General features: G+C 40.8%; 1 protein-coding gene across 1 annotated transcript; it reads left to right on the forward strand.

Annotated features, from left to right (window-relative positions):
* The first annotated feature begins 1,933 nt into the window (after positions 1-1,933).
* On the forward strand, positions 1,934-15,178 carry LOC139445539 (uncharacterized). The gene is made up of 4 exons (XM_071226685.1): positions 1,934-1,994; positions 10,470-10,913; positions 13,119-13,163; positions 14,732-15,178. Exons 1-4 carry the CDS (start codon positions 1,934-1,936, stop codon positions 15,022-15,024), a joined length of 843 nt encoding a protein of 280 aa, XP_071082786.1. The 3' UTR covers positions 15,025-15,178.
* Positions 15,179-24,326: the final 9,148 nt, after the last annotated feature.

The following is a 24,326-nucleotide window of genomic DNA, read 5'->3' on the forward strand; positions in this document are numbered from 1 at the left end:
TCAGTTCTTGATAAATGTGAGTAAATGGGATTCGAAGCTTGGAAGTATTTCGGTCTTTTCACTCACTATGAATACTGGTTTTTAGTATCTTGTTTGTCAATCCTAAATTACCATTAACAAATTGATCAAATAGCTCACCATCGAATGACATTTTCAGCCACCATTGAAGATGCGTGTATAATGGGTTTTTTGTCTGGCAGTTTAGAATTCGACTGACGTTTAAATATCGACAATCAATTAAATAACAACAATTCTAACATGACAATGAAGAATGCTTGATTCTGATTTGTCAAAAAATATTAACCACGTACATGTACCTATATCCATTCCATACTTCGTCGCCGCAAATAGCAGAACGTGTAGAATATTCGACTAAAAACCGTCGGGAATCGATTAAGGGAAGCAGGAATTACAGTTCGTAGACTATTACGTCATAACCGTCAACTTTGCCGAAATCCACATGTATGGTCCCCGCAACAATGGAGAAGTGTTGATTTCAGTGATGGGCAACAAATAAAACGGGTCAGTGAAACTGCATCATCTGTGTCATATTTAGATCTATTCATACATATTTTGAGTGACTAAAAACTATCCACAAGACTGTATGACAAGAGGTCAATGACGTCAACTTTACGATAGTCATTAAAACAAATAATTGTCCTGATGCCGACCAGACAAGGCTAGACTTGCTTTTGGATATATATCTAGATTGGTTTTGATTTCATAAATAAAATTAATTTCACAGTTATGATGCAGGATTAAACAGGTATCACCACCGTTGGAAAATGACCCATAAAGAGACGCCCACGATATAGTGTCTGAATCATACAATGGACCTTAATGGATTTCAGTGGCTCTTGTTTGATCAAGGTTACAAGGTTTTTTGGTAGATATGTGGAGGACATTTCAAACCTTGACGTATCAGTGACAGAAATGTTGTCAGATGCAATTCCATATTTTGACATGTTCCCGTGTTTGTTCAGGCGTTCATGTTTCTGTTGTTCGGGGTCAAGGTCCTGTTGTTGCATACAGGGGCTCCTGTTGTCAGAAGAAGTGTAAGATTGTTGGAAACAAGAGCTCCAATGGCCAGAGTGGCCGCTTTTAACATTATTCTAGTTATATCGCGGCGTGTCAGCTTAATGTGGGAGGAAAGCATGAAGTGATACAGGTCTCAGACGTTTACCACTTCGGTGAAACCCAGGAGCACGGGTATGGTGCTGACAAACCTAGAAACATAATTGGGGCGAACCGGGATTCGAATCCAATCATAGGTTTGTGGCGTGCCGAAGGGACGCAACAATGCACAGCGAATCGCGGCGCCTTAGACGACTGGGCCACCCGTGCCCCCTGTAATATCGTCGTAGATTCCTGCACGTACGAGGTTCCTGCGAGTACCCTGTGATGGTGAGTTTGAATTCCAGAATCGCCCTGTTCATGATTCATGGTTCGTCAGCGCCAGCCGCAGTGGCATGCGCGTGGAGATCACATAAGTGGTGATCGACTTGCATCACGTTCAGCTGACGCACCGTGCTCTTGCTGAACTACGGTTAAAACCAGCCTTACGCCAACTCAATCGTATACGCAGCATTGTGTCCCAAATCAAACTACACAAAAGATTTTTAATGTAGCGTAAGACCTAACAGAAGGTTTGAACATAATCATAATGCAAGACTTTTGTAAATACTTGTTCGAGTTTTACACCCTGCACCTCACGTAGTAAAAACAAAATATAATTAGGTTAAACTAAACTAAACTAAACTAAACTAAGTCCTCGGGGAAAACGAAATGTTTCTGCAACAAATACCGTTCATTATATATTCTACTTCATGTTCTATTCATAAGGAATTCTGCACACGGCTACAGCACAATCTGAGAAGGCTGCAGGTAGCGGACAGACGTGGCGGGCGAGCAGAATTGATTTACATTCGCAAGAATGGGAACAGCGGCAAGAGTATGGACCATTCTTATGATGTTCGTGAAGTCTGCTTTTCCAGGTGAATTTCCATTCTTTAATCCAGTGAAAATTAATCTATGGCATTGGTATAGCTTTTGGAATTTTCTTAATGGATACTTCATACTAATTTGTATTTCATTAAACTGCACAAATTTGTTCACTTAGATATTCTGGTATTTTTTATTAGGAACCCGTATCATTAATGATGAGAAACATGTTTCGTTGTTTCAATCTTCGTTTGTCGTCCCTGTCACTAACGGTGTGTTTCAATGTTAAACCGGGCCTAGTGGCTAAAGCTTTCGCTCGTCACTCCGAAGGACCTGGTCGGATCCCCACATGTGTACAATGTGTGAGACCCATGAATGTTGTCCCCCGCCATGATTTTGCTGGAATGGTGCTAAAAGTGGCGTAAAACCATACTCACTCACTCCACAATCTAACCGTATGAACTCCTGCACGTTTAGGTTATAACTCATTAGAGCATATAATAATCATCAAATGGGACAAAAAATCATGAAGTACAAACAGTGAATGTATTTGTAACGTGAGTTTTGGCCAAATTGGGAAGATACGTGTGATGTGACCGACAGTACGACAAGCTTCTATTAATACGAAGCACTAAGATATCACACGAGCTAGACCATGTAATTGATCATATTATTTCTATATTGTTAAATAAACTCTGAAACAAATTAAGCAGAAAGAAATTTCACTGTGGCGGTAGCCAGGATACAATAGTGGATGAGATCTTCACAGATGTAGTTTAAACCTTACTCGAGGCATTATAATTGGAAATCTAATATGGCTGACAGCGGACATTGGAAACTAGATTCGTCATACGTGTAACATCTCCTCAAACACAACTGGACTAATGAAGCTGACACGTCACAAGCTATGACGACAGATTTGCTGAAGTGGTTAGAGACTGCCACAACAGCCATATTAAAAACCCTATCAATGGCCGTTACTCTGACTTTGATGCTCAAAATGTTGTTGGTAGTGGCATTCACCCATATGTTCCGCTTGCTTTGTGCAACAGTTTTTTATTAACATGATTTGGCTCTGCTTTGGACCATGCTCTTAAATGTTTCAAAAAGCATTTGTGTGAGTAGCAGATGCTGCCGGTAGGGCAGGACATGCTTACCCTGTTCGCGAACACCTGGTGTCCTCACTGATTTACAGTGGTCCATTCATATAATGTTCACAGCTTTTGTGCCCTTAACACCAAAGGGAATTTGTTCTTGCGGATGATCTAGACTGAATATACTCTCTTGCATTATTTGTTCTGTAAACGTCATCTACTCAGAAACCACAGTGGATCTTATGTTTCACAGGCTAGCTCCCACAAATGACGAGAATGCCACTGAATGATGGTTTTTATATCCAGTATGGCGTCCACGTTCGCCATATTGAAAACCACATGTAGTTATTTTTGTTCCAAATGAAGTGAAACCTGGTATGTATGTAGTAGGAACTGAGTTATCCTCATTATATTAGGGGGCACGGGTGGCCCAGTCGTCTAAGGCGCCGCGATTCGTTGTGCAGAGCTGCGTCCCTTGGGGACGCCAGAAACCTATGACTGTGGGTTCGAATCCCGATTCCCCCAATTATGTTTCTAGGTTTGTCAGCACCATACCCGTGCTCGTGGGTTTCACCGAAGTGGTAAACGTCTGAAACCTGCATCACTTCATGCTTTCCTCCCACATTAAGCTGATAGAACTGGAATACTGTTAAAAGCGACGTTAAACCCAATTCACTCACTCACTCACTCACTCACTCATTATATTAAACAGAACACGTATGTCTTTTTAATGAGGTGGTTTACGTATTTTATTTAAACCCTGACGTCGTTGATCGATAAATAGGCGAAAGCAATTGCATTTGAATAACGTTTGTGCCTCTTTATAAAAATATGGTCAGTGGGTATTTGCAAAAAAGTCTGATAGAACAGTGACATTCCCGATGTGGCGGATTTTAGTGTGGTCTTTAAACGTCCTCATATATAGATGAAGGGACATATATGAATACAGTAAACTACGGTTATAACGAACTCAAAGGGACACCTAACTTTAGTTCGTTATAACCGTAGTTTATTATAAGCATAACTACACCAGATAGTCGGGACAAAAAAAGTAAGTTCGTTGTATCCGTCAGTTCGTTATAAGCGTGTTCGTTATGAACGTAGTTTACTGTATCAGTGATGGTTTTCATAACAGCAACTCTCCGTACTGACATGTATAATTGTTAAGTACATAACCAGGTGATCTACAGTGCTGTGGTATCATTTTTAAAGTGATGAGGTTATGGTAAAGACCAGTATTGATGTGACACTTGGCAAGTTGAGCCTGTGTTTTTTTGTTTTGCTTTGTTTTGTTTTTTTAGGGGGAAATGTATTTAATCGGATATTTCACATGTGTAGTGAGAGAGAGAGAGAGAGAGAGAGAGAGAGAGAGAGAGAGAGAGAGAGAGAGAGAGAGAGAGAGAGAGAGAGAGAGAGAGTTGAATTCACCCGCTAAATAAAACATCAAGGAGAGTAGTTTGGCATTGTACAATTATGTTAAACACGGGTCATGACTAACACGCAGTGCTTCCAGTATTCAGTGTTATAAGTACCAGTTTTCACCTCGGGCAGTGATGTCTCCGTCAAAGGAATTGTTTAGATTGCACTCAAAGCAGATCTCGAAGAAACCCTACACAAATGCTGTACACTTAGAGAGTTTTATTGTCTTGACGTAACATTGAACGTCAACACAGCATGTCATTGTGCTGGCCATTGGTTGTTTGAGCTGTGTTAAATGGGAAAAGAGCCAACACTCGGTTATAATCTATACATTGAAGTAATTATGTCTTCGTGTTGTGACACCGTAGATCACTTGGTATACCCCTGATTACTTTCTAAGTATTATTGATTATTATTTTGTGCCCTTTGCCCAAGTGCTGATAAAACTTTTAAAGTCTTTGTTTGGTGTTAAACCAAATGCACTCTGGCAGCAATGGTGTCATGGTTTAGTAAACATGTTCTTTTCTTTAAATCGCCTTAAGCTGTTTCAAAAGCTACGTATGACGTGTTAGCTTTATTACGAAACATATCTGTGTTTTTGAAACCGAAATCGATTATCCAATAAAGTGTATTGTGACTCCTCCAAGGAAATAGGTAATTGAGTGCCTCTCAATTACTTCCTCTACGTCTTTATGCCATATGATGTCAACCAGAACGTCTACGAATTGTATGCAAAAATCTAAGTATGAAACAGAAGAGACGGAAGGAAATTGGCTATTTGATGGTTATTGAACGATATCAGGTCATGAAGCTAAACTTCTTTGACATATACCTTTGACTTTGCCAGTCGGAGAAGAATTCCTATTTTTATGCATAAAGAAACAGATTCCACAATCAAGTTAAGTGAGTGAGTGAGTGAGTGAGTGAGTGAGTGAGTGAGTGAGTGAGGAATATTCCAGCAATATCACGGCGTGGAACACCAGAAATGGGCTTCACACATTATACCCATGCGGGGATTCGAACCAGTGTCTTCGGCATGACGAGAGAACGCTTTAACCACTAGGCTACCCGACTGCCCCCTAAATACCATAATAGCAAATGGTGCATAGCATATTCAATGCAACTAGTTCGACACGAACAATTATTTTTGTCTATATCGCTGACTTTGTGTGCTGTCGATTAGGTGCCTCACGCATGCGGCGTGGGTTCAAATCCCGGACGGGACTCAACCCCAAAAAGTAGGAGAATTTGTACTTTACTTAGAAAGTGTTATCCCAAATATAAAATTTGTTACATTTGACCACTTTCGGAATGGCATTGTGTGTTCATAGCTTCCGGCAGTGGGAGACGTGGGAATTAACACTTGTCAGAGGGGTACACAAAGTGCGTGATCTAGACTACCCGTTGTCGGACTTTCATTTTTGTTGAAGCCTCGGTGGCTGAGTGGGTTAGATCGCTGACTTTGTGTGCTGGCGATTAGGTGCCTCACTATGGCGGTGCTGGTTCGAATACGGGACTCAACCCCAAAAAGTACGAAAATCTGTACTTTACTAAGAAAGTGTTATCCCAAATATAACATTTGTTACACTTTGACCACTTTCTAAATGGCATTGTGTGTTTAAATGTCTTGGCCAAATTACCTTGTTTTTGACTTTGCCAATCCGAGCAGAAATTCCGATTCATATGCATAAAGAAACAGATGTGCAAGAAGGAGAGCACAATTGGTGATCATGGGGATTCCTACTTCTTACCCCCAAACTTTCCATAAATGTTATCAATGAGGAAGTCAAGCATTTCAAATAGTGTGTACATTGTTTTTTCATTAAAATGCAGATGGTATTTGCTTTCATTTTTGACAAGTTTACCTGAACCTCCGATAGATATGTTACAATATGTATGGTAACCACGATTTACATGTGCTTTTAATATCAAACAGCTTGTAAACAAGAGTCTTTGAAATTCATTGTAGTCCAATGTACCATATATATGCAAAATTTTGAGAATCACTATCAGATAGTAATGATGCAAGGTGTTCACGGTTCGCACCTGTCACAAACACATGCTAAGGCAAGTCAACCTACGGGGTACAGATAGCGATATCGGTATCACCGATACGCCATTAGAGACGAATACTTTACAAATGTAAGCCGTGTACTTTTATTCAATTCTTTTTCTTTTTTTTCATTTTGTGTGAAGCCAGTGCTATAGACATTTGGGGATTTATCGTCACTGTATACATTTTCATCTACGCTAAAATGGAACATTTCAAGGTCGTTGTCAGATGTTGCTGCAGTATGATTGGAGTAAGAAGATCTTTCCTTTCCTTGATAAACCTTTCTAATAATAACAATGTGATCACGACAAACATCATTTAACCATCTGGTTGAATGATGTCATGTATATTTCTTGTGTGTAATCTTTAGTAGTAACTGATCAGAGTTTGAAGAACTGTGAAACGAGCGAGCACTACAGTCCTACCTCCATTAAGTACCTTTGTCGGGCATGTTTACCTGTGATATGTGCAGTAAATATTGATAAACACAAGACACTCATTTCAGGTGTCATTGCTGTCCCAGAATACCCCTCCCCAAAAGGAGACAGAAAGTCAAGTGGTTTAGATTGGAAATTCACATATCTCTTTTGGTTTCTGAAAACATGCACTCAGTTATATTTTGCTCGTTCAACTCCTTTATAACTCACGATTCACGAACCCATGGGGGTAAAGGATTACCCAAATCACCATTGTTCAATATGATTATTTTGAAACAGGTGCTGTTGTGACCATCCATTTTTCATAGAAGACTAGACTAATGCAGATTAATGCAGGATGCCACGTTTTATAGAGAAAGTGTTATATCGTTTTTCTTTGAACTATTCTACACGAAGTCCACGTTGACTTGTAATGGTAAAACATAGAAAAGGATGGATTTTATGAATCTTTAATGAAGATAAGACACTTAGGGGTTCCAACGACTTGGAGCGTGCAATTGAAGTACAAATCCACTTCAGTATCCCGTGCTCTCTTGGTACTTGCGCCATTGTCAACGTTTACATAGTACCGGGGAACCGCGGGGACTCATCCACTGGGCACAGGTTTGTTCTTTGTGCCACAGCGTCCATTATTTAAGAAGATATCCAACCAGTAGGTCTTCATAGTTTATGACAACAACCAGGGGAACAACAAAGGACATTGATTTCCAATGACATATAACTCGTAAATCTATAAACACCTTCTAACAGACTGACCCAATGTCAGCCAATCAAACGAGGAGACGAGGCACACTTTCATCATCATCAGTTGTGGTACAGTGTTCTCCATAATAATTCATATGTAATGCAAACACTCGTCTTGACGAAAATTCACATTCATAAACTAATATCGGCTTTTGTTTTTTTAATATTCTTTCCTATTTGATACTAGTTGTAATTGAGTCGGTATAACATGTTACTAAATATTGGACATTTCTACCGAGTTCGAGATACATGTTGCTGAACAGTAAATTCAGTGGAGTTGCATATACATATAACTAAATGTTCGTTGAAACGATGTCGAATATGTATGCCACCCAATAATGATTTTGACACATTCAGCTATGCATAGGGCTTAAACATAGATTACAACTTAAAGCAGACATTTCTAACTTACAAAATGGCTGGGAAATTTAGTGAGTGTTATCGACCCAGCAGAACAATAATGCATGCCAGAAGCGATACTGTCACAGTTGCTGTTATATTTGTATGTCTACGTTTTCTTAAGAAGTATATATGCAGCATATCTGTACGTACATCAATCAATCTTTATTTGCTTTTTTAAGAAGCCAAATAGGCACAACGTGTACAATCCAATACAATCAAGGCTGATAACTGTGGTGTTTATTCTGCTCAATATTGCATGGTTACTATTATACATAGACAAGTGGGTCTGTTGGTTAGCCGAGTGGTAAGGCGGTCGCTCGCTCCAAGGTATTGCACGAATATTACTAAAAGCAGCGTAAAATACTCACTCGCTAACATAGAGATCCTGTATATAATGTTTCGGTGTGTATAGTCTGTACATTACCCATGTCGAGGTTTAGAAAGAACTATTGCTCGATACATTAACGACAAACATTTGATTAGAATATGGACATGATGCTCATAGTTGATACATCTTATGTTTGCATCCAATCATTCCTGCATGACCTCTTTCTTCCATTAATAGTTTAAGACAAGTTTTATTGTTGTTTTTTAGGCAAACATCATGTACAATATTTCAATATGTATGTGTCTAAATTGTTTGATAGGCATTACTTAGAAGTTGACGGATGAGGTGACAACGGTATAAGGATCTATACCGAACCGTCGCTTTTTACAGTATTAAAGAAGTGAAAAATAGTGTGAAGATGCAATATTTGATTATCAAAAAATGCAAAAGAAACACTTGGAGAATTGGAAATAAATGCACATTTGAAGAGGTTGAGCGAAAGACCACTGTGATAAAATGAAGAGAGGCTAGTGTCACCTTCAAGTACATGGAATGGAAGTGCCCATAGCTATGTTGCAGTTGTGGTTTAAACCCGTCTTTAAACATAGCCAAACAACCCTTGTTTGATACACCCTGATACTGTTATTACAATTGCAACATAAGCGACAAAATTCTTTCCATAATCATACGATTCATGTTTTCGTGTTTTCTCATGCGAACTAGGCTTCAAGTACATGGAATGGAAGTGCCCATAGTTATGTTGCAGTTGTGGTTCAAAAACGCCTTTAAACATAGATTTAAAAAAGTGTGTTATTCCTGTAGCCAGTGCCTGCAACCGCCACACTCCCGTCCTCTGTCGACACAGGGACGCAACCATCGCCAAACGGGTTGCCCAATTCAATCACCTCTTACGACTAACAATGGGATGCTTGGGACACGTTCTACCCCAGGTCCTCACGAGGGACTTCCCAGGGACCGAGTGTGTTCCCAGGAAGGCGAGAGCAAGTCTGTAGACACCTCTCCCCGCACCGATGTTTATACTAAATTACATGTATACTTGGTATATTATTGGTTTGGGTAAGCTGACAAATCACAACAAGGTTAGGTTGTGTGAACCAAACCATATTTGGGATTAACATTCACGTGAATGTTGTTATAGGTTTTAATCTATTTGAAATCTTAATTTGTGTATCCTTTGACACTAACTAGCTGGTGGATGACATATATTCTATTAGCTTATTAGCCCAGTTAATTAAGTGGTGTTGACAATGTTATTTTAGAAAATATTTTAATAGTTGGATTATGATTTGTTTTCACTGAAACTTAGATACCACAAAATACGTCATAGCTTACATGGCATTTAGATAAAACAGTGTTTCAACAGAGACAGCTATTGAATGTTTTGGTTTATGTGACGATGTATTTATGGTTTAACATTTAGAAATGATATTATATTTCAATTCTCTTACTATGTGTTATTGTTTGCATAACGAATAATTACCAGTGTCTGACAATTATTTTAGTTTTAAACCTTAAATATTAATACATTCACATTTAATGCCTATGATAGTATATTGGCAGATTCTGAACCATTTTCGGCAAACATGTGAGCAATGAGGTATTGGCATATTTATTTATGAAAACAGTTATTCATAGACAAATGACAAATCAACATGAAGGATTTTACTTTGTGTCTCAGCCTGCCGGTAAATCGCGTTATGTTGCCAAGCTGTGGATGAGTGAGCGAGTATGGTTTTACGCCGCTTTTAGCAATATTCCAGCAATATCACGGCGGGGGACACCAGAAATGGGCTTCACACATTGTACCCATGTCGGGAATCGAACCCGGGTCTTCAGCGTGACGAGCGAACGCTTTAACCACTAGGCTACCCGACCGCACCAGCTGTGGATGATGGAATAGGAGGCTGCACTCTTGTAAACCCTCGTGCATCTTTACTCAGTCACAGGTGTGTATGTATCATGTACGCAAAGGGGATCGATGTCTAAACCCAGAGTTGTACTTCATTGAAGGGTATTTTTTGTATATTTAGCACAGATCAACACAGCATCATATAACAACTATGCAGATCCATACGGTCTCAACATCATCGGCCACTGGTCAGCAAAGGTTGAACTGAAGGGATGTAAGAACATACAGTTTGGGCTGTGGGGGCCGACCAAGTCAACATCCAATGGCTACAACATCGATCTGAATAAAGACACTGGTGGACAGTATTTCTCGGCAGTCAGGAAAAAATGCTCTGGTTGCCCAGGGACACCAGAGTCTGAGGTGAACCAGGGAGGTTCCTACTTCACGTGCGACTCGACCTTTCACCCCTACTGGGTCGCCTGGGACCAGTGCACCATCAGGATGGGCAAGGGGACAGTCATCGGTGGCCAGCAGGTGATTAGCTGGATGGACCCTGATATCATTGAGATCAAGTACATGACTGTCGGGGCATCGGACGGATCAAATGTTGTCTCCATGCGCTTTGGTGAGTACTGTCAAGACATGGTCATTGTTAGTTTCATCCTGATCCTCTTGTCCTGATTTAACTTTCGTCTGTCAACTCTGCTTCAAACCCGAGCTTCTCACTTGTTGAACATAACCATTTGTTCGCTTGACATGCTAATGGTGAAGGCCCTCGCACACACGAAAATCTACGACATCGACCTCACTGGAATGAATCCACGTTAACTGATATACAAAGAATCTCACCCGAGTGTCTTTTGATATAAAATATATCAACGAGTGTTGATATATTTGATATCAAAAGACATGAGGATGAGATTTTATTTATCATCCAACATCATTCGTCCAACTTTTTCAGTTTGTAGACAGTAATAAGCAGTGTCTTAAGTGTAAAAAGTGCTGCAAACAGCTGCAGTAGCAGAGCCATTAGTGATGTCATTTGATTGTGACGTCATGTAACAATGACGTCACAATGGTCTGCAAAGCATTGTGATGCAATTTCATTGAAGCGATATCTACCCCAAGCGATATCTCCTGTGGGAGCAAGTATTTAATGATTTTATAATTAGTCGCATTCCTCGGAACGTGAGTCAGAACTGTCCGATAGCTTAACAATGACTGGGTTAACGTGACTGACGTCAACCCATCCCGCCGACGGTACTTCTGTTCTGTACGTATTATACTGCCGAACGTTCGGTGTTATCCATGACAATGATGCTTATGTAACGAGATCTTCCAAAATGGATAACTCACCAGTGGAGTTGTGTCTAGCCACAAAACTCGATTAGTCAGCCGAGGTCATCTTATAGGTAGAATTTCTCGCACTGAGGCAAGATCAATGAAGTGAGGCAAGGTTAATGTTTACAATGTACATAGGCGGGTCCACAGGATCGAACCCCGGACCTTCCTCTCTCCGGGCGGACGCTCTGCCACTAGACCACGGAGGCGGTCGAGAGGATTTTGATAGTTTGGGCCCCTCAGTTTTAAAAATGCTGGTATAGGTGTTTGATTTACTCTGATTTTCTCCACGAAGTGCACCTTTGTCTCAGACGCTATGTAATCGACATTGGGTGAGTGAGGGAGTGAGTATGGTTTTACGCCGCTTTTAGCAATATTCCAGCAATATCATGGCGGGGGACACCAGAAATGGGCTTCACACATTATACCCATGTCGGGAATCGAACCCGGGTCTTCGGCGTGACGAGCGAACGCTTTAACCACTAGGCTACCCGACCGCCCCAATCGACATTGGGAGTTGTAAGGTATTCTTCCACCGTTGCTCTCAAACTGCTTGTGTGATTGGTTTTAATTTTGGATTTACGGATGCTATTGTTACTCTATCACTATCACCCTTGGGATGTCCAGCCGTGGAAGAAGTCCACATTCAAACCCTTCGTGTGATACATTTTCATTCAGTTCTCTGTAGCAATCAACCTCAGATTTCTTGGTCGTACAACTATTTATATGGCAAAACGATTGTCTTGCAGGTTTTCCTTTTCTTTGACAATGTAGTTGCTTACATTGCGTACAATTGTACAAACGTCAGCTTTAAAACCATATTGTGACCGAGTTGGATGCCTCTGTCACATTTAATGTTATTTGTGTATTATATTTTATTTTATTTTAGTTATGATTTTCGTAAATTCAAACAAATACTACTACCGTCCGAGGAATATATCCGATGAAAAACTGACCCCAATAATACATTGCAGGACATATATCCGATAAAAACATGACCCCAATAATATATCACAAGGCTGAAATGTAAAGAGTTGTATGATAAGAACATGAGCTGTGTCATTGTGCCTATTGCTAGTTTGTTCTTTGTTTATGCGAGGCTAGTGTATATATCACAATGTTCAGGTGCTCTTCGGAGTTGTTAATATCTCGCGTGGGCCTCTCTTGTTAAGTGTCTTTTTCTCTAACCTGCACGTCATACTAGAGCTACTGATGTTGTATCGCATTGTGTGAACGTATACTTAGTGACCTCATCTCTTGCAATAAAGGGACGAAATCTGTTTCCATGACTAGCTTCATAAGAGTAGGCGTGGCTGTGTATGTTCTATGGATTGATGTAATCTTGGTCTGTTATGCCAGACCTACGTGTAAATCTACATGTACGTGCCATCACTTGAGGAAATGTACTTCTATGGTTTAACATATGAATTCCTTTGCAAACAACCTTCGATGTCACATTGAAATGAACAGATAATTTTTATCCTTCCAGACACTACAACTGATGATCTGACTGTCAACACTGTTCAGACATGCGGTAAGGATTACAAACACTTCATTTACCATGCCATTTACCATGCCATTTACCACACCATTTGCCATGCCATTTACCATCCCATTTACCATGTCATTTACCATCCCATTTACCATGCAATTTACTAAGCCATTTACCTAGCCATTTGCCATCCCATTTACCACGCCATTTACCATGCCATTTACCATGCAATTTGCTACGCCATTTGCCATGTCATTTACCATCCCATTTACCATGTCATTTACCATGCCATTTACCATGTCATTTACCACACCATTTGCCATATCATTTACCATCCCATTTACCATGTCATTTACCATCCCATTTACCATGCAATTTACTACGCCATTTACCTAGCCATTTGCCATGCCATTTACCACGCCATTTACCATGCCATTTACCATGCAATTTGCTACGCCATTTACCTAGCCGTTTGCCATTCCATTTACCACGCCATTTACCATGTCATTTACCACGCTATTTACCATGCTATATACCATGTCATTTACCACGCCATTTACCATGCCATTTACCATGTCATTTACCACACCATTTGCCATGCCATTTGTCATGCGATTTACCACGCTATTTACCATGCCATTTACCACGCCATTTACCATGCTATTTACTATGCCATTTACCACGCCATTTACCACGCTATTTACTATGCCATCTCCCAAGCCATTTACCAAACCATTTGCCATGCCAATTCACAAGCCATTCACTATGGCATTTACCAATGGGAATCTGAGTAAACGTTTTAATTTAGAACCTATTATTATAACGGTAGAGTTGTATTATTAAATATTCTAATGTCTGAACTTCAGTAAAACATAGGTATGATACATGGTATCTCATTTTAAACTGTATGCTCATACATATTATATATGTTAAAATGTTTCGTATTTGTTTAACACATCACTGTTATGCTCAAGAAACTTCGTAAAAGTTGGCAATAAGAGGAAATAAATGGTTGTTCGACTTTCACCTGGGCGTGTGTATTCATATCCTGATGATTTTGGGCAGTCGCCCGATGATCTTCAGTGTGAAGATATGGTTACATTAGCTGACTAAGATCCGGTGGCATTTGGTTCAGATCCCAGATGTTGGTTTCTCAGGGCCTTATTGGTGCTCGTGATATCACCAAAATAGTAAATGTTTCTGAGATGTGCCAATTTTCCTTCCTCCCTAGGGGGCACTGGTGGCTCAGTCGTCTAAGGCGCCGCGATTCGCTGTGCAGAGTTGCGTCCCTTGGGCACGCCAGAAACCTATGATTGTGGCTTCGAATCCCGGTTCGCCCCAATTATGTTTCTAGGTTTGTCAGCACCATACCTGTGCTCGTGGGTTTCACCGAAGTGGTAAACGTCTGAGTCCTGCATCACTTGGGGCTTTCCTCCCGCATTAAGCTGACGTGCCGCGATATAACTGAAATACTGTTAAAAGCGGCGTTAAACCCAACTCACTCACTCACTCAATCACCCTTCCTCCCTACAATAAACCAACACGCTGTCATGTAACTTAATACTTTTCAAAGGGGTGTTATGCCTGACTCTCCGATCACGATGTTTCAGCGGATCCCACTTGTGCTGCCCAAGGTCGACCGGCGGTGTCCTCAGGGTTCCAGCCCTTTGTTTTCCATATGTCTGGTGTAGGGAAGATGATCAACAACGCTGACCACGTCATCTTCCAGGAAACAGGGATGACCACCAAGGAGTGCAACTACAAGTGTCTCTGCACCACTGCTTGCATCGGGTTCAGCATCTCCACAACGGGCACCTGCAAACTGACCGACAAGTGTGTTCCATCACTTGGGGATGAAGCAGGCTCCAAAGTCTACGCCGTTACATCCTTTGGTAGTCCGTGATCAGTCTTATTCGACAGGCTGAACTATTAATGCACATCACAAAATACCAATTTGATAAGATAAGTTTGCAAATCATTGTTGCTGAAATTGAATTGATGAGGTTGTTGACTCACCGGCAAGATATCATACATATGTCCTTGTTTCTCAAAGGTGGAGGGGGCACGGATGGCCCAGTCGTCTAAGGCGCCGCGATTCGCTCTGCAGAGTTGCGTCCCTTGGGCACGCCAGAAACCTATGATTGTGGGTTCGAATCCCGGTTCGCCTCGGTTATGTTTCTAGGTTTGTCAGCACCATACCCGTGCTCGTGGGTTTCACCGAAGTGGTAAACGTCTGAGACCTGCATCACTTCGGGCTTTCCTCCCATATCAAGCTGACACGCCGCGATATTACTGGAATACTGTTGAAAGCGGCGTTTAACCCAACTCACTCACTCACTCACTCATTCACTTCTGTGCCTGATGGCATGACGTGCTACTGACCAGGATGTGGTCTGATATCTACCCTAGGTAGTTGCTCTGGGATCCTACACTCGAACAAAAGAATAAAGTTAACTAAAATATCCTTGGTTGGTTAATACAGCTGGGCAATTACATCACGAAGTTTTATATTCTTCAGATTGTAATTGGACTCTAAACACTGACTACCTTAACGCACGTGTATATATCACCATCAATTGCCATCGCACTCATATAACATGTATTTATCTGCAGTAAAATACGTTTATAACGAACACGCTTATAACGAACTGACGGATGTTACGAACTTAATTATTGGTCCCGGCCATTTGCTGTATAGATGTTTTTCTATATGCTTATAACGAACTACGGTTATAACGAACTAACATTAGTTGTCCATTGGAATTCGTTATAACCGTAGTTTACTGTACTATATAATAGGCAATGTTCTTTAGCAATAGCTGACGTATTGCTTGGCCTTACCCCTGATGTCGTCCCTGATTTTCGGTAGCCCATTTATGATATTCACCGCTGTTTGCCTTGTGCGTCCACTGGAGTCTCTTTCGGAGACTGGTTGTTTTCTGCCGTTGACGTTTTATATTTTTCGTAAAGTGCATTCCCATCGATCTTGACCCCCACTGTGTGGTGAAATGCGGTTAAAAATTGTTTTCAAGGCTATTTTATTTATATAGCCACGCGCATGCGCGTGTGTATGTGCTTCAAGGAGTGCGGACTAATGCCGATTTTGTTTTGCTGTCCCACTGTTTCTGGTAGCTGTTGTTGTTATTGTTGTTGTTGTTGTTGTTGTTGTTGTTGTTGTTTTGTTAACCTTGCACTCAGCAATACTCCAGCTATACGACGACGGTCTGTAAATAATCGAATCTGGACCAGACAACCCAATGATTGACATCATGAGCGTCGATCCATGCACTTGGGATACGGTGACATGTATCAACCAAGTCAGCGAGCCTGACCACCCGACCCCGTTAGTCTTATGAGAAGCATAATCGTCTTTTACCGCAAACAGGGATCTTCACGGCTGGCTGGCCCACTGAGATACTATGCCGAAGTTAAACGTGGATATCCCATTTGGACACATTATACGAGCAGTCCTTGTTTTCGACCCTTAATGCCGAGCGCCAGGCAAGGTAACAACAACTACCATCTTTTGACGACTTTGACGCGGCCAGGGGATCAATCACCGACCCCCGTCCGCTGTGTGAACACCATTATGTAATGAATTCTTGTTACATACGCATTTCTTACTAAATTGTCTCCTCACTGTTTAACATTGTGACGTCAAGATAAAGATGTATGTCTTAGAAGATAAATCTTTTTCAATGATATACTTCGTTTGTGTCATTATGATTGATATTAACGAAAGACATTGTTGTAGTAGCCACATAAACAAATTTGTTATTCACAAGACCGTTTCTTGTGTGACGAGTCAGCTGTTTGATGTTATGTAAAACCTTGTTCCTTTCTCATTGTATGCTGCTTCGGTTTTCACTATTGCAAATTTCAATAGCCCCTACACAGCTATAGATATATATACATAATTAAAGCAGGTATCCATGACATAAGCTTATGGCATATAGGTCATACCCCAATGACATAAGTATGCAAATTATATATGCAATATAGATAACCGGAAGTGGGACTTTTTTCGCCGGTGCACGCGAGTAATGAGTGAGTATGGCTTTACGCCGCTTTTAGCAATAGTCCAGCAATATCATGGCGGGGGACACCAGAAATGGGCTTCACACATTGCACCCATGTCGGGAATCGAGCCCGGGTCTTCGGTGTGACGAGCGAACGCTTTAACCACTAGGCTACCCGACCGCCCCCGGTGCACGTGAGTAATGTGTTTACAAACAACATGGATACCTTTGATGTTGGAGACAATGTTTTTATAGATCAAAGGGGAAGTGCTACAGTGCTATCAGTGTTGACAAAAGGATATTACAGGTTACGGGTTGATGATATCGAATTTGAATTTGACTGTCATGAAAATTCCCTATGACCCACGTCATCGAAACATAATCACCGACACGGCGAAGCAGACAACGAACACAAAGCCTAAAGATGGCCAATGTAGATTGGTGTCTGTTGAGGACGACATGATCGATAGTGTGATCCAAGACAATCAAATCAAAAATACAACCAAGAAAACTTTGAACGATTTGAAAACTGTTTGATAACATTTTAAAAGTCCAAAATGAAATACGCCAAAGGCATGAAATACCCTAAAAGGACCTAGACACACTTCTATGCAAATTTTTCATTAGTGTTCGAAAAGCAAATGGGGAAAATTATGAATCAAACAGTCTCATGGGTTTTCAGAGCAGCATCGACTAAAACGAAGGGGGTATGGCTTTTCAATAACGTCATCTTTAGAATTTTCACGATCACGGGAAGTATTAAAGGGGTGGAAAATTGAACAATAGAAAGACGGGCGTGGTAACTACCATGGAGAGGTGACCCGATTGATGATGAGATCGAGTCCATGTGGCTTTCCGGATCTGGATCTATTGGAATCAATAATCCAATGAGCATAATAAACTGTCTATGGCTCTACATCACAATCCATTTGGGGTTAAGAGGTGTCAGTGATCACTCAAACGTGTGTTGGGGGTGTAATATACATTTTGTATATGTTAACCACATCTACCGGATACAGTGTGTTTGTGACATTGGTATCCTGGAGAGTGATCTCCCCTGACTAAACGCTCTCCAGAACACACGGGAATCATCGTGTTAGTCTCATATGTTACAGGGAGACAATACCTTGCATGTTGATGGAGACGATCAAGAATATCTTAAACTGTCCATGAGTCAAGACAAGAACAGGTCTGGTGAGAATCCTCGTGATTGTCGCGACGTGAGGCCCAAAATGTGGTCTAATGTTGCTAATGGTGCCCTGTGCAGTTGTACGCCTCCACGTGTCCTCCCGACGTTTGTCGCGATGACTATCCCGTTTCAATCGGCACACACACTTTAGGCATGCCTAAACCTGGCGTTTAGTGGTTTATGCGCTATCGTATTGGGAAAAAAGAAACATTCATCTCTCATGAAAAACATGTGCGATGCCGCAAGTCTCCAAACATCGAAACGACTCACTAATCACTCTGCGCGCAAACACCTTGTGCAAAAGTTGAATAAATAATGTTCCGCCAAATGAAATGATGCAGATAACTGGTGACAAAAACATATATTCTGTGAATAATTACTGCCATATTAATCCTGACCAGCACAAGCAAATATCCAACATCATTTCACGAAACACTCCATCCCAGCTTGTTCATGAAACTCCCGTCATGCAGAGCGGCCCCTTCCAAACCGCCAAAAGACAACACAGTCAGTGGTCTCAGGTTATAAATGTTTCTGGTGGTGTCAACACTATGTTTGCTGGCAACATTACTGGTAGAAACATAACGATTAATCTCGTTAAACCTCCAAGCCCGGTTCCAGTCAAAAGACGCCGGATTGTCAGTGAAAGTGAGACCGACAAAAGCATACTCTGACCTTTCATCCTGCGAAACATTTTTCAAGTGAGTGAGCGGTTTGATTCGAAAGCTCAATGTCAATAGAATTATACCAGAGATATAATCAAATGACACAGAATCGTTGTTGTTACCTTTATTGGAGTTTCAATTATTCTGCAAAACTGTGTTCAAGTATTTTGTTTAAAATAATCCGACCAATATTTTGTCTCAGCGAAGAAATATCTCATGGGAAAGTTAAGAGGTTGTACATTTTCACACGGCATCACTACGCACGATCTACACGTAAGATTTCGACAAGTTACTGATGTTAATGTTAATGCATTTATTCCCTAAAAGGGAAAAATAATGTGAAACTAAATCTCGGTTGATATTTTCCATATTTAAAGGCCACTAGACAAGAAATGGAACATGGAACACTGATAGCCACCCGTTCCTCTCTGTGAATGTGAATATGACCGCCTCTGAGGTCTAGTAGTAGAGCATCCGCCCGGTCAGCGGAAGTTCCGGGATACGATCCGCGGACGCGTCATGCCAAAGGCCGTCAAAAATATGGTACTTGTTGTTACCCTTCCTGGCGCTTGGCATTTAGTGGCTAAAACAAGGACTGGTTAGTACACTGTGTCTGAGTTGGGTATTCATGTTAAACTGCCGCATGGTATCTCAATGGGCTAGCCCTATGAACTAGTACTATCACAAGCAGCGACACACACACACGTGCATGCAGGTCGCTATATAAGTGCAATAATCTTGAACGCGACGTTAAACCCCATTTCTCCTCAAACCAGTGAATACGTCGACCAGAGTGGAGTCACTGACTCGTGGGGGTGCCCCTGCAACCCATGCTTGTAGTAAGAGGCGACTAAGTTGATATGGTGGACAGTAACACTCATGATCATTTGGTGAGGTATGTCAGCATATCCGAATTGCGTAGATCGATGCTCATGATAACACTGGGTTGTCAGGTCAAAACTCGATTATTCTCGAGTACAACAGTAAAGAACAAACGAATATTAATAATTGATTGTGCCATTGCGTATCTCCTGTCAACAGAATGCACACATTTGTGGACCCAGTTTCGCGAAGCAGAATAATCTACCATGACGCAATTAATTGTTATCTTTCGTCTCCTCTTGAAATATGCATGTGCAAATTATTATGTGTGGTCGGGGATTTGCGAAGTGTAGGAAGTTCAGATTTGAAGTCCCTTGTGAAAAACACAATCAGATCTGTACTAGGAGTGACCTCGACTGTAACAAACATCCAAAGGGAGTGAGTTCCAACAGAACCGAGTCTTGGAGACGTAACGTATGAAATAAATCTACATAATGGGGTTGTATATTGTAGTTCCGCGAGGTCACAGATATCGTTTGTGGAGAGTATCCCGCACTGGTTCGACCTTTAGGGGAGAAGAATTCTCAAAGGGTAGCATGAAATAGCTCTGTTAATACACACGGTAGCGTATACTCCAGTGTTCCAGGTAGCATGAAGGTAAGTTGATGTGATCAAGCGGGAAGTAGCTTTGTTAAAACACTTGGTGTCGTATACTCCAATGTCCCAGGTAGCATGACGGTTAGTTGATGTGATCACGGGGGAAGTAGCTCTGTTCACGCACATGGTGACGAATACTCCAGTGTCTCAGGTAGCATGACGGTTAGTTGATGTGATCACGGGGGAAGTAGCTCTGTTCAAACACTTGGTGATGTATACTCCAGTGTCCCAGGTAGCATGACGGTAAGTTGATGTGATCACGGGGGCAAGTAGCTTTGTTCACGCACATGGTGACGAATACTCCAGTGTCTCAGGTAGCATGACGGTTAGCTGATATGATCACGGGGGAAGAAGCTCTGTTCACACACATGGTGACGTATACTCCAGTGTCCCAGGTAGCATGAAGGTTAGTTGATGTGATCACGGGGGAAGTAGCTCTGTTCACACACTTGGTGACGAATACTCCCGTTCCAACTATAGATCTGAAAAACCAATTGTATTGTCTTTATATCTTACTATACATATGTTGACAGCAGATTTGCTTTAGCGGAGACCGACGTGAAACATATTGAATAGGAATACTTCGATAGCGTAATTAAATGCAACATTGTCACTATTTAAAATGTAATGCCAATGACACAGAATGACCAGAATAGACTATCCGCCGACGCAGATTCCAGCTAGCATAAACTGTTTCTCCATCAGAGATATTCCTTTTTGGCAACTCTTACACTGTTACCATCAGAGATATTCCTATTGGTAACTCTGACACTGTCACTATTAAGGGTATGCGCATACTGTCATCACAAATCAGAATCCGTGTCAGTGAATCTTCATTACCACATGTTACCTATAAGGATAGTGAGTCACACAAACTACAGCCACTGTTTCACCACTTCATTGCGCTTACGTATTACAATGCCACAGCCGGTCCGGAGCACACGCATCCACATGTGCGTTAATAATGAAATCTTTAATGTCATTTTCTATACATTTCGGTTTCAGCTATTACAAAAGCATGCAAACAAAAACCCTCATGCCCCCATACAATGAGTTGTGCGTTCGCACATAGGAACCACATGATTAGCTTTGCTACATAGCTTTTGTACGGTCAGTGGCTCCACGTGTGACAAGGTGCACGTTTCTTGGATACAGCACGTGCCTAAGTCACATCCAGTCAGCTCTACCCAGCAGACGCTCATCAGTTTGGAGAGTAGGTGAGTGTTTAGATGTACTGTAATGTGTATCATTTCTTTACCATGTAGTTCAAATATTTATATGTCACAGTCAATATCTATAACCGGCCAATATGCATATTGACTCAATTTTCAGTCAGTATACATACACATGTATTTTAGACAGATGGACTGAAATGAATCCTCATTTTAATTTGGATCCATTTTGATCTTACGAAGATAAAAGTAACTTCTGTGAGTCCTTAAAAATGTTTTCACAATTAACTGATTGGTTCTTCAAACAATATTAGAGTCCTTTATTCGTTAACGCTTCTTCTGACATTCGATGCAAATAGATTTGTACTAACTCACGAGTGATATTAGCATATTCATTCTTCTTCTCGGAGGGAGTTGATCTTATCACAATATTGAATGGTAACGCTAAGTTTAAAAAAACTGGTAACCTGATCTTGAAATCAGTACATTCATACATACTTCATTCTGAAAGGTTAAACTAACGTGAGACTATCCCGCATGTATACTATACTAGACTGCTACCACTCATTACACCAAAATGTTGTGGATGGCCAGTTGCTTCTGTGAAAAAGTTTTCAGTTGATCATCATGTATTTGTATAATTGTATTTTGTATGTTGCCTTCATGAGTATAACTTGATCTGAAGGGACATTACAATAAGTGTATATGGTCTTATCAGATGAAGCTCCTTTGAGTTCTTCAAGTGACGCAAATTATTCAATAATAAGGATTTGTTTGATACTTTCGTTTTGAACAACTGTTCATGAAAAGAAGCTTCCATTGAAGTAGCCATTGCAAAAGTTGACAGAGCAATGTCATAGTATAACTGTCCTGTTTATTTTATAGGTTTTGACATGTAACTAGTGTACTTATAGAGTGTCTGATAAGGTTATATTCTTTGATGAGGAGACTGTTTCGGGTCACTGCTACCAATTATTGGTGTAACTATCTCGCTTCTGATCTGTTTTACGTAGAGGGGTATATCCGAGTAACTCTCCATTCCTTAAACGTAATGGAGCAGGGGAGCCACAGGGGCCGAGGCCCATTACTTTTAAAGAATTGAGAGTTACGAGGCTTTTCCTCTACTTAAAATTCATCCCAAGTGAAGTCGCCCTTGTGTGATGTACGAGGGATGTGTCCTCTGCCGCTGTTGCACGTGCGCCAAGCTCCGTCGCGAGCTGACATTTACAATGCATGGTACCTGGTTAACTAGTATTTATCAATCATTTGCACATTGTTAATACATGCTGACGGGAATAATAGGAAATATCGAGCCCCGAATAAGGATATACCTGATTTGTTTTTTTTCTCATCAAAGGTTTATCTAGTACCTATAAATATGAATATTGTTTGTAGGTAACCTGAGGTTGACAATTACACGTTCTTAATCGAACCCTGCTGGCGAAACATGTTGTCGGGAAGAAAATGAAATTATTCACTTGTCAATAAATGTAAAAAGCACTTCCGTCTATTCCAAATGGAAATTAATTCAAATGTTGGTTCAAGATAACTCTCCATTCCTGAATAATAATGGAGCGTTCAAATAATAGAATCAAGTCACAGATGTGCTAGAATTGACATTATAAAGTTTCCAATATATTGTGTAAACTGCATACTTACAGAAGTTACTTTGATCTTCGTAATGAGGAGATTAAATTAAGGAGTCTAATTCATTTGACTTAATCTATCCAAAATTCGGTCTCATTTTCAGTCTATATACATATTGCTTGATTAAAGACATTGACTTCAACATATATAGGTAAGGATAAGAATTTATGGATGAACAACTTCTTTATTACAATTAAGAGTGACGTTTCGGTGTAGGTTCTAACACCATTATCAAGCAAGTGATAATTGTAATAAAGAAGTTGTTCATCCATAAATCCTTATCCTTACTTAGTACTCCAACTTCTAAATGCCTATCAAAGAAGTTGCAACATATATACAAAACAAATTATCAATGCAAGAGAATAACCATCCTAGATTTTCTACTTAAACAGATTCCACTTGGGGTTAAGGGCAAATAGCTGTGGAAATTATATGAATAGACCACTGAATATCAGTAAGAATAACTCCAGGTGTTAGTGAAAGTTATTGCATGGGGGTCATCTGACGTTGTATGCGCTTATTGTTGAAGACACCAGGTAAGGCTATGCTCACAGTGTGTTGTCCGTTTTCATCACAGGGTCAGACACTGTATCTCGTACCTTGAGTGAAACGGAGAAATTGTATTTGTGTAATGTGGGTCATCAATGATTAGTGAGTGGACATTGGTGGCTCTTACATCACCTTTAATGGGTACACAAGTACAGCTGCACATGCATTAGTGTCGCAATTGTCACCACGACGAACAGAATAGGACCTGCGACCTTGTACGGTTTATTGGTTGTCGCACTTGTCTTGCATGACATATATTACACAGATGTGCTCTGAAATATACCATAAAGTGTTTGTATTTTATTTTAATTTTCGTCCGCTTTTCCATTTTCATTTCCATATGTTCAAATCCACTTTCGACCCGTAACGATCCGGGGTAGAATAGGTCTTCAGCAACCCATTCTTGCCGTAAGAGGCAACTAACGGGATCGGGTTGTCAGGCCCGCTGACTTGGTTGATGCATTCCATCGTTTTCCAACTGCGTG

Source organism: Haliotis cracherodii, unplaced genomic scaffold (genome assembly GCF_022045235.1).
Source record: "Haliotis cracherodii isolate W230 unplaced genomic scaffold, xgHalCrac1.p SCAF_10, whole genome shotgun sequence".
NCBI classification, from domain to species: domain Eukaryota; kingdom Metazoa; phylum Mollusca; class Gastropoda; order Lepetellida; family Haliotidae; genus Haliotis; species Haliotis cracherodii.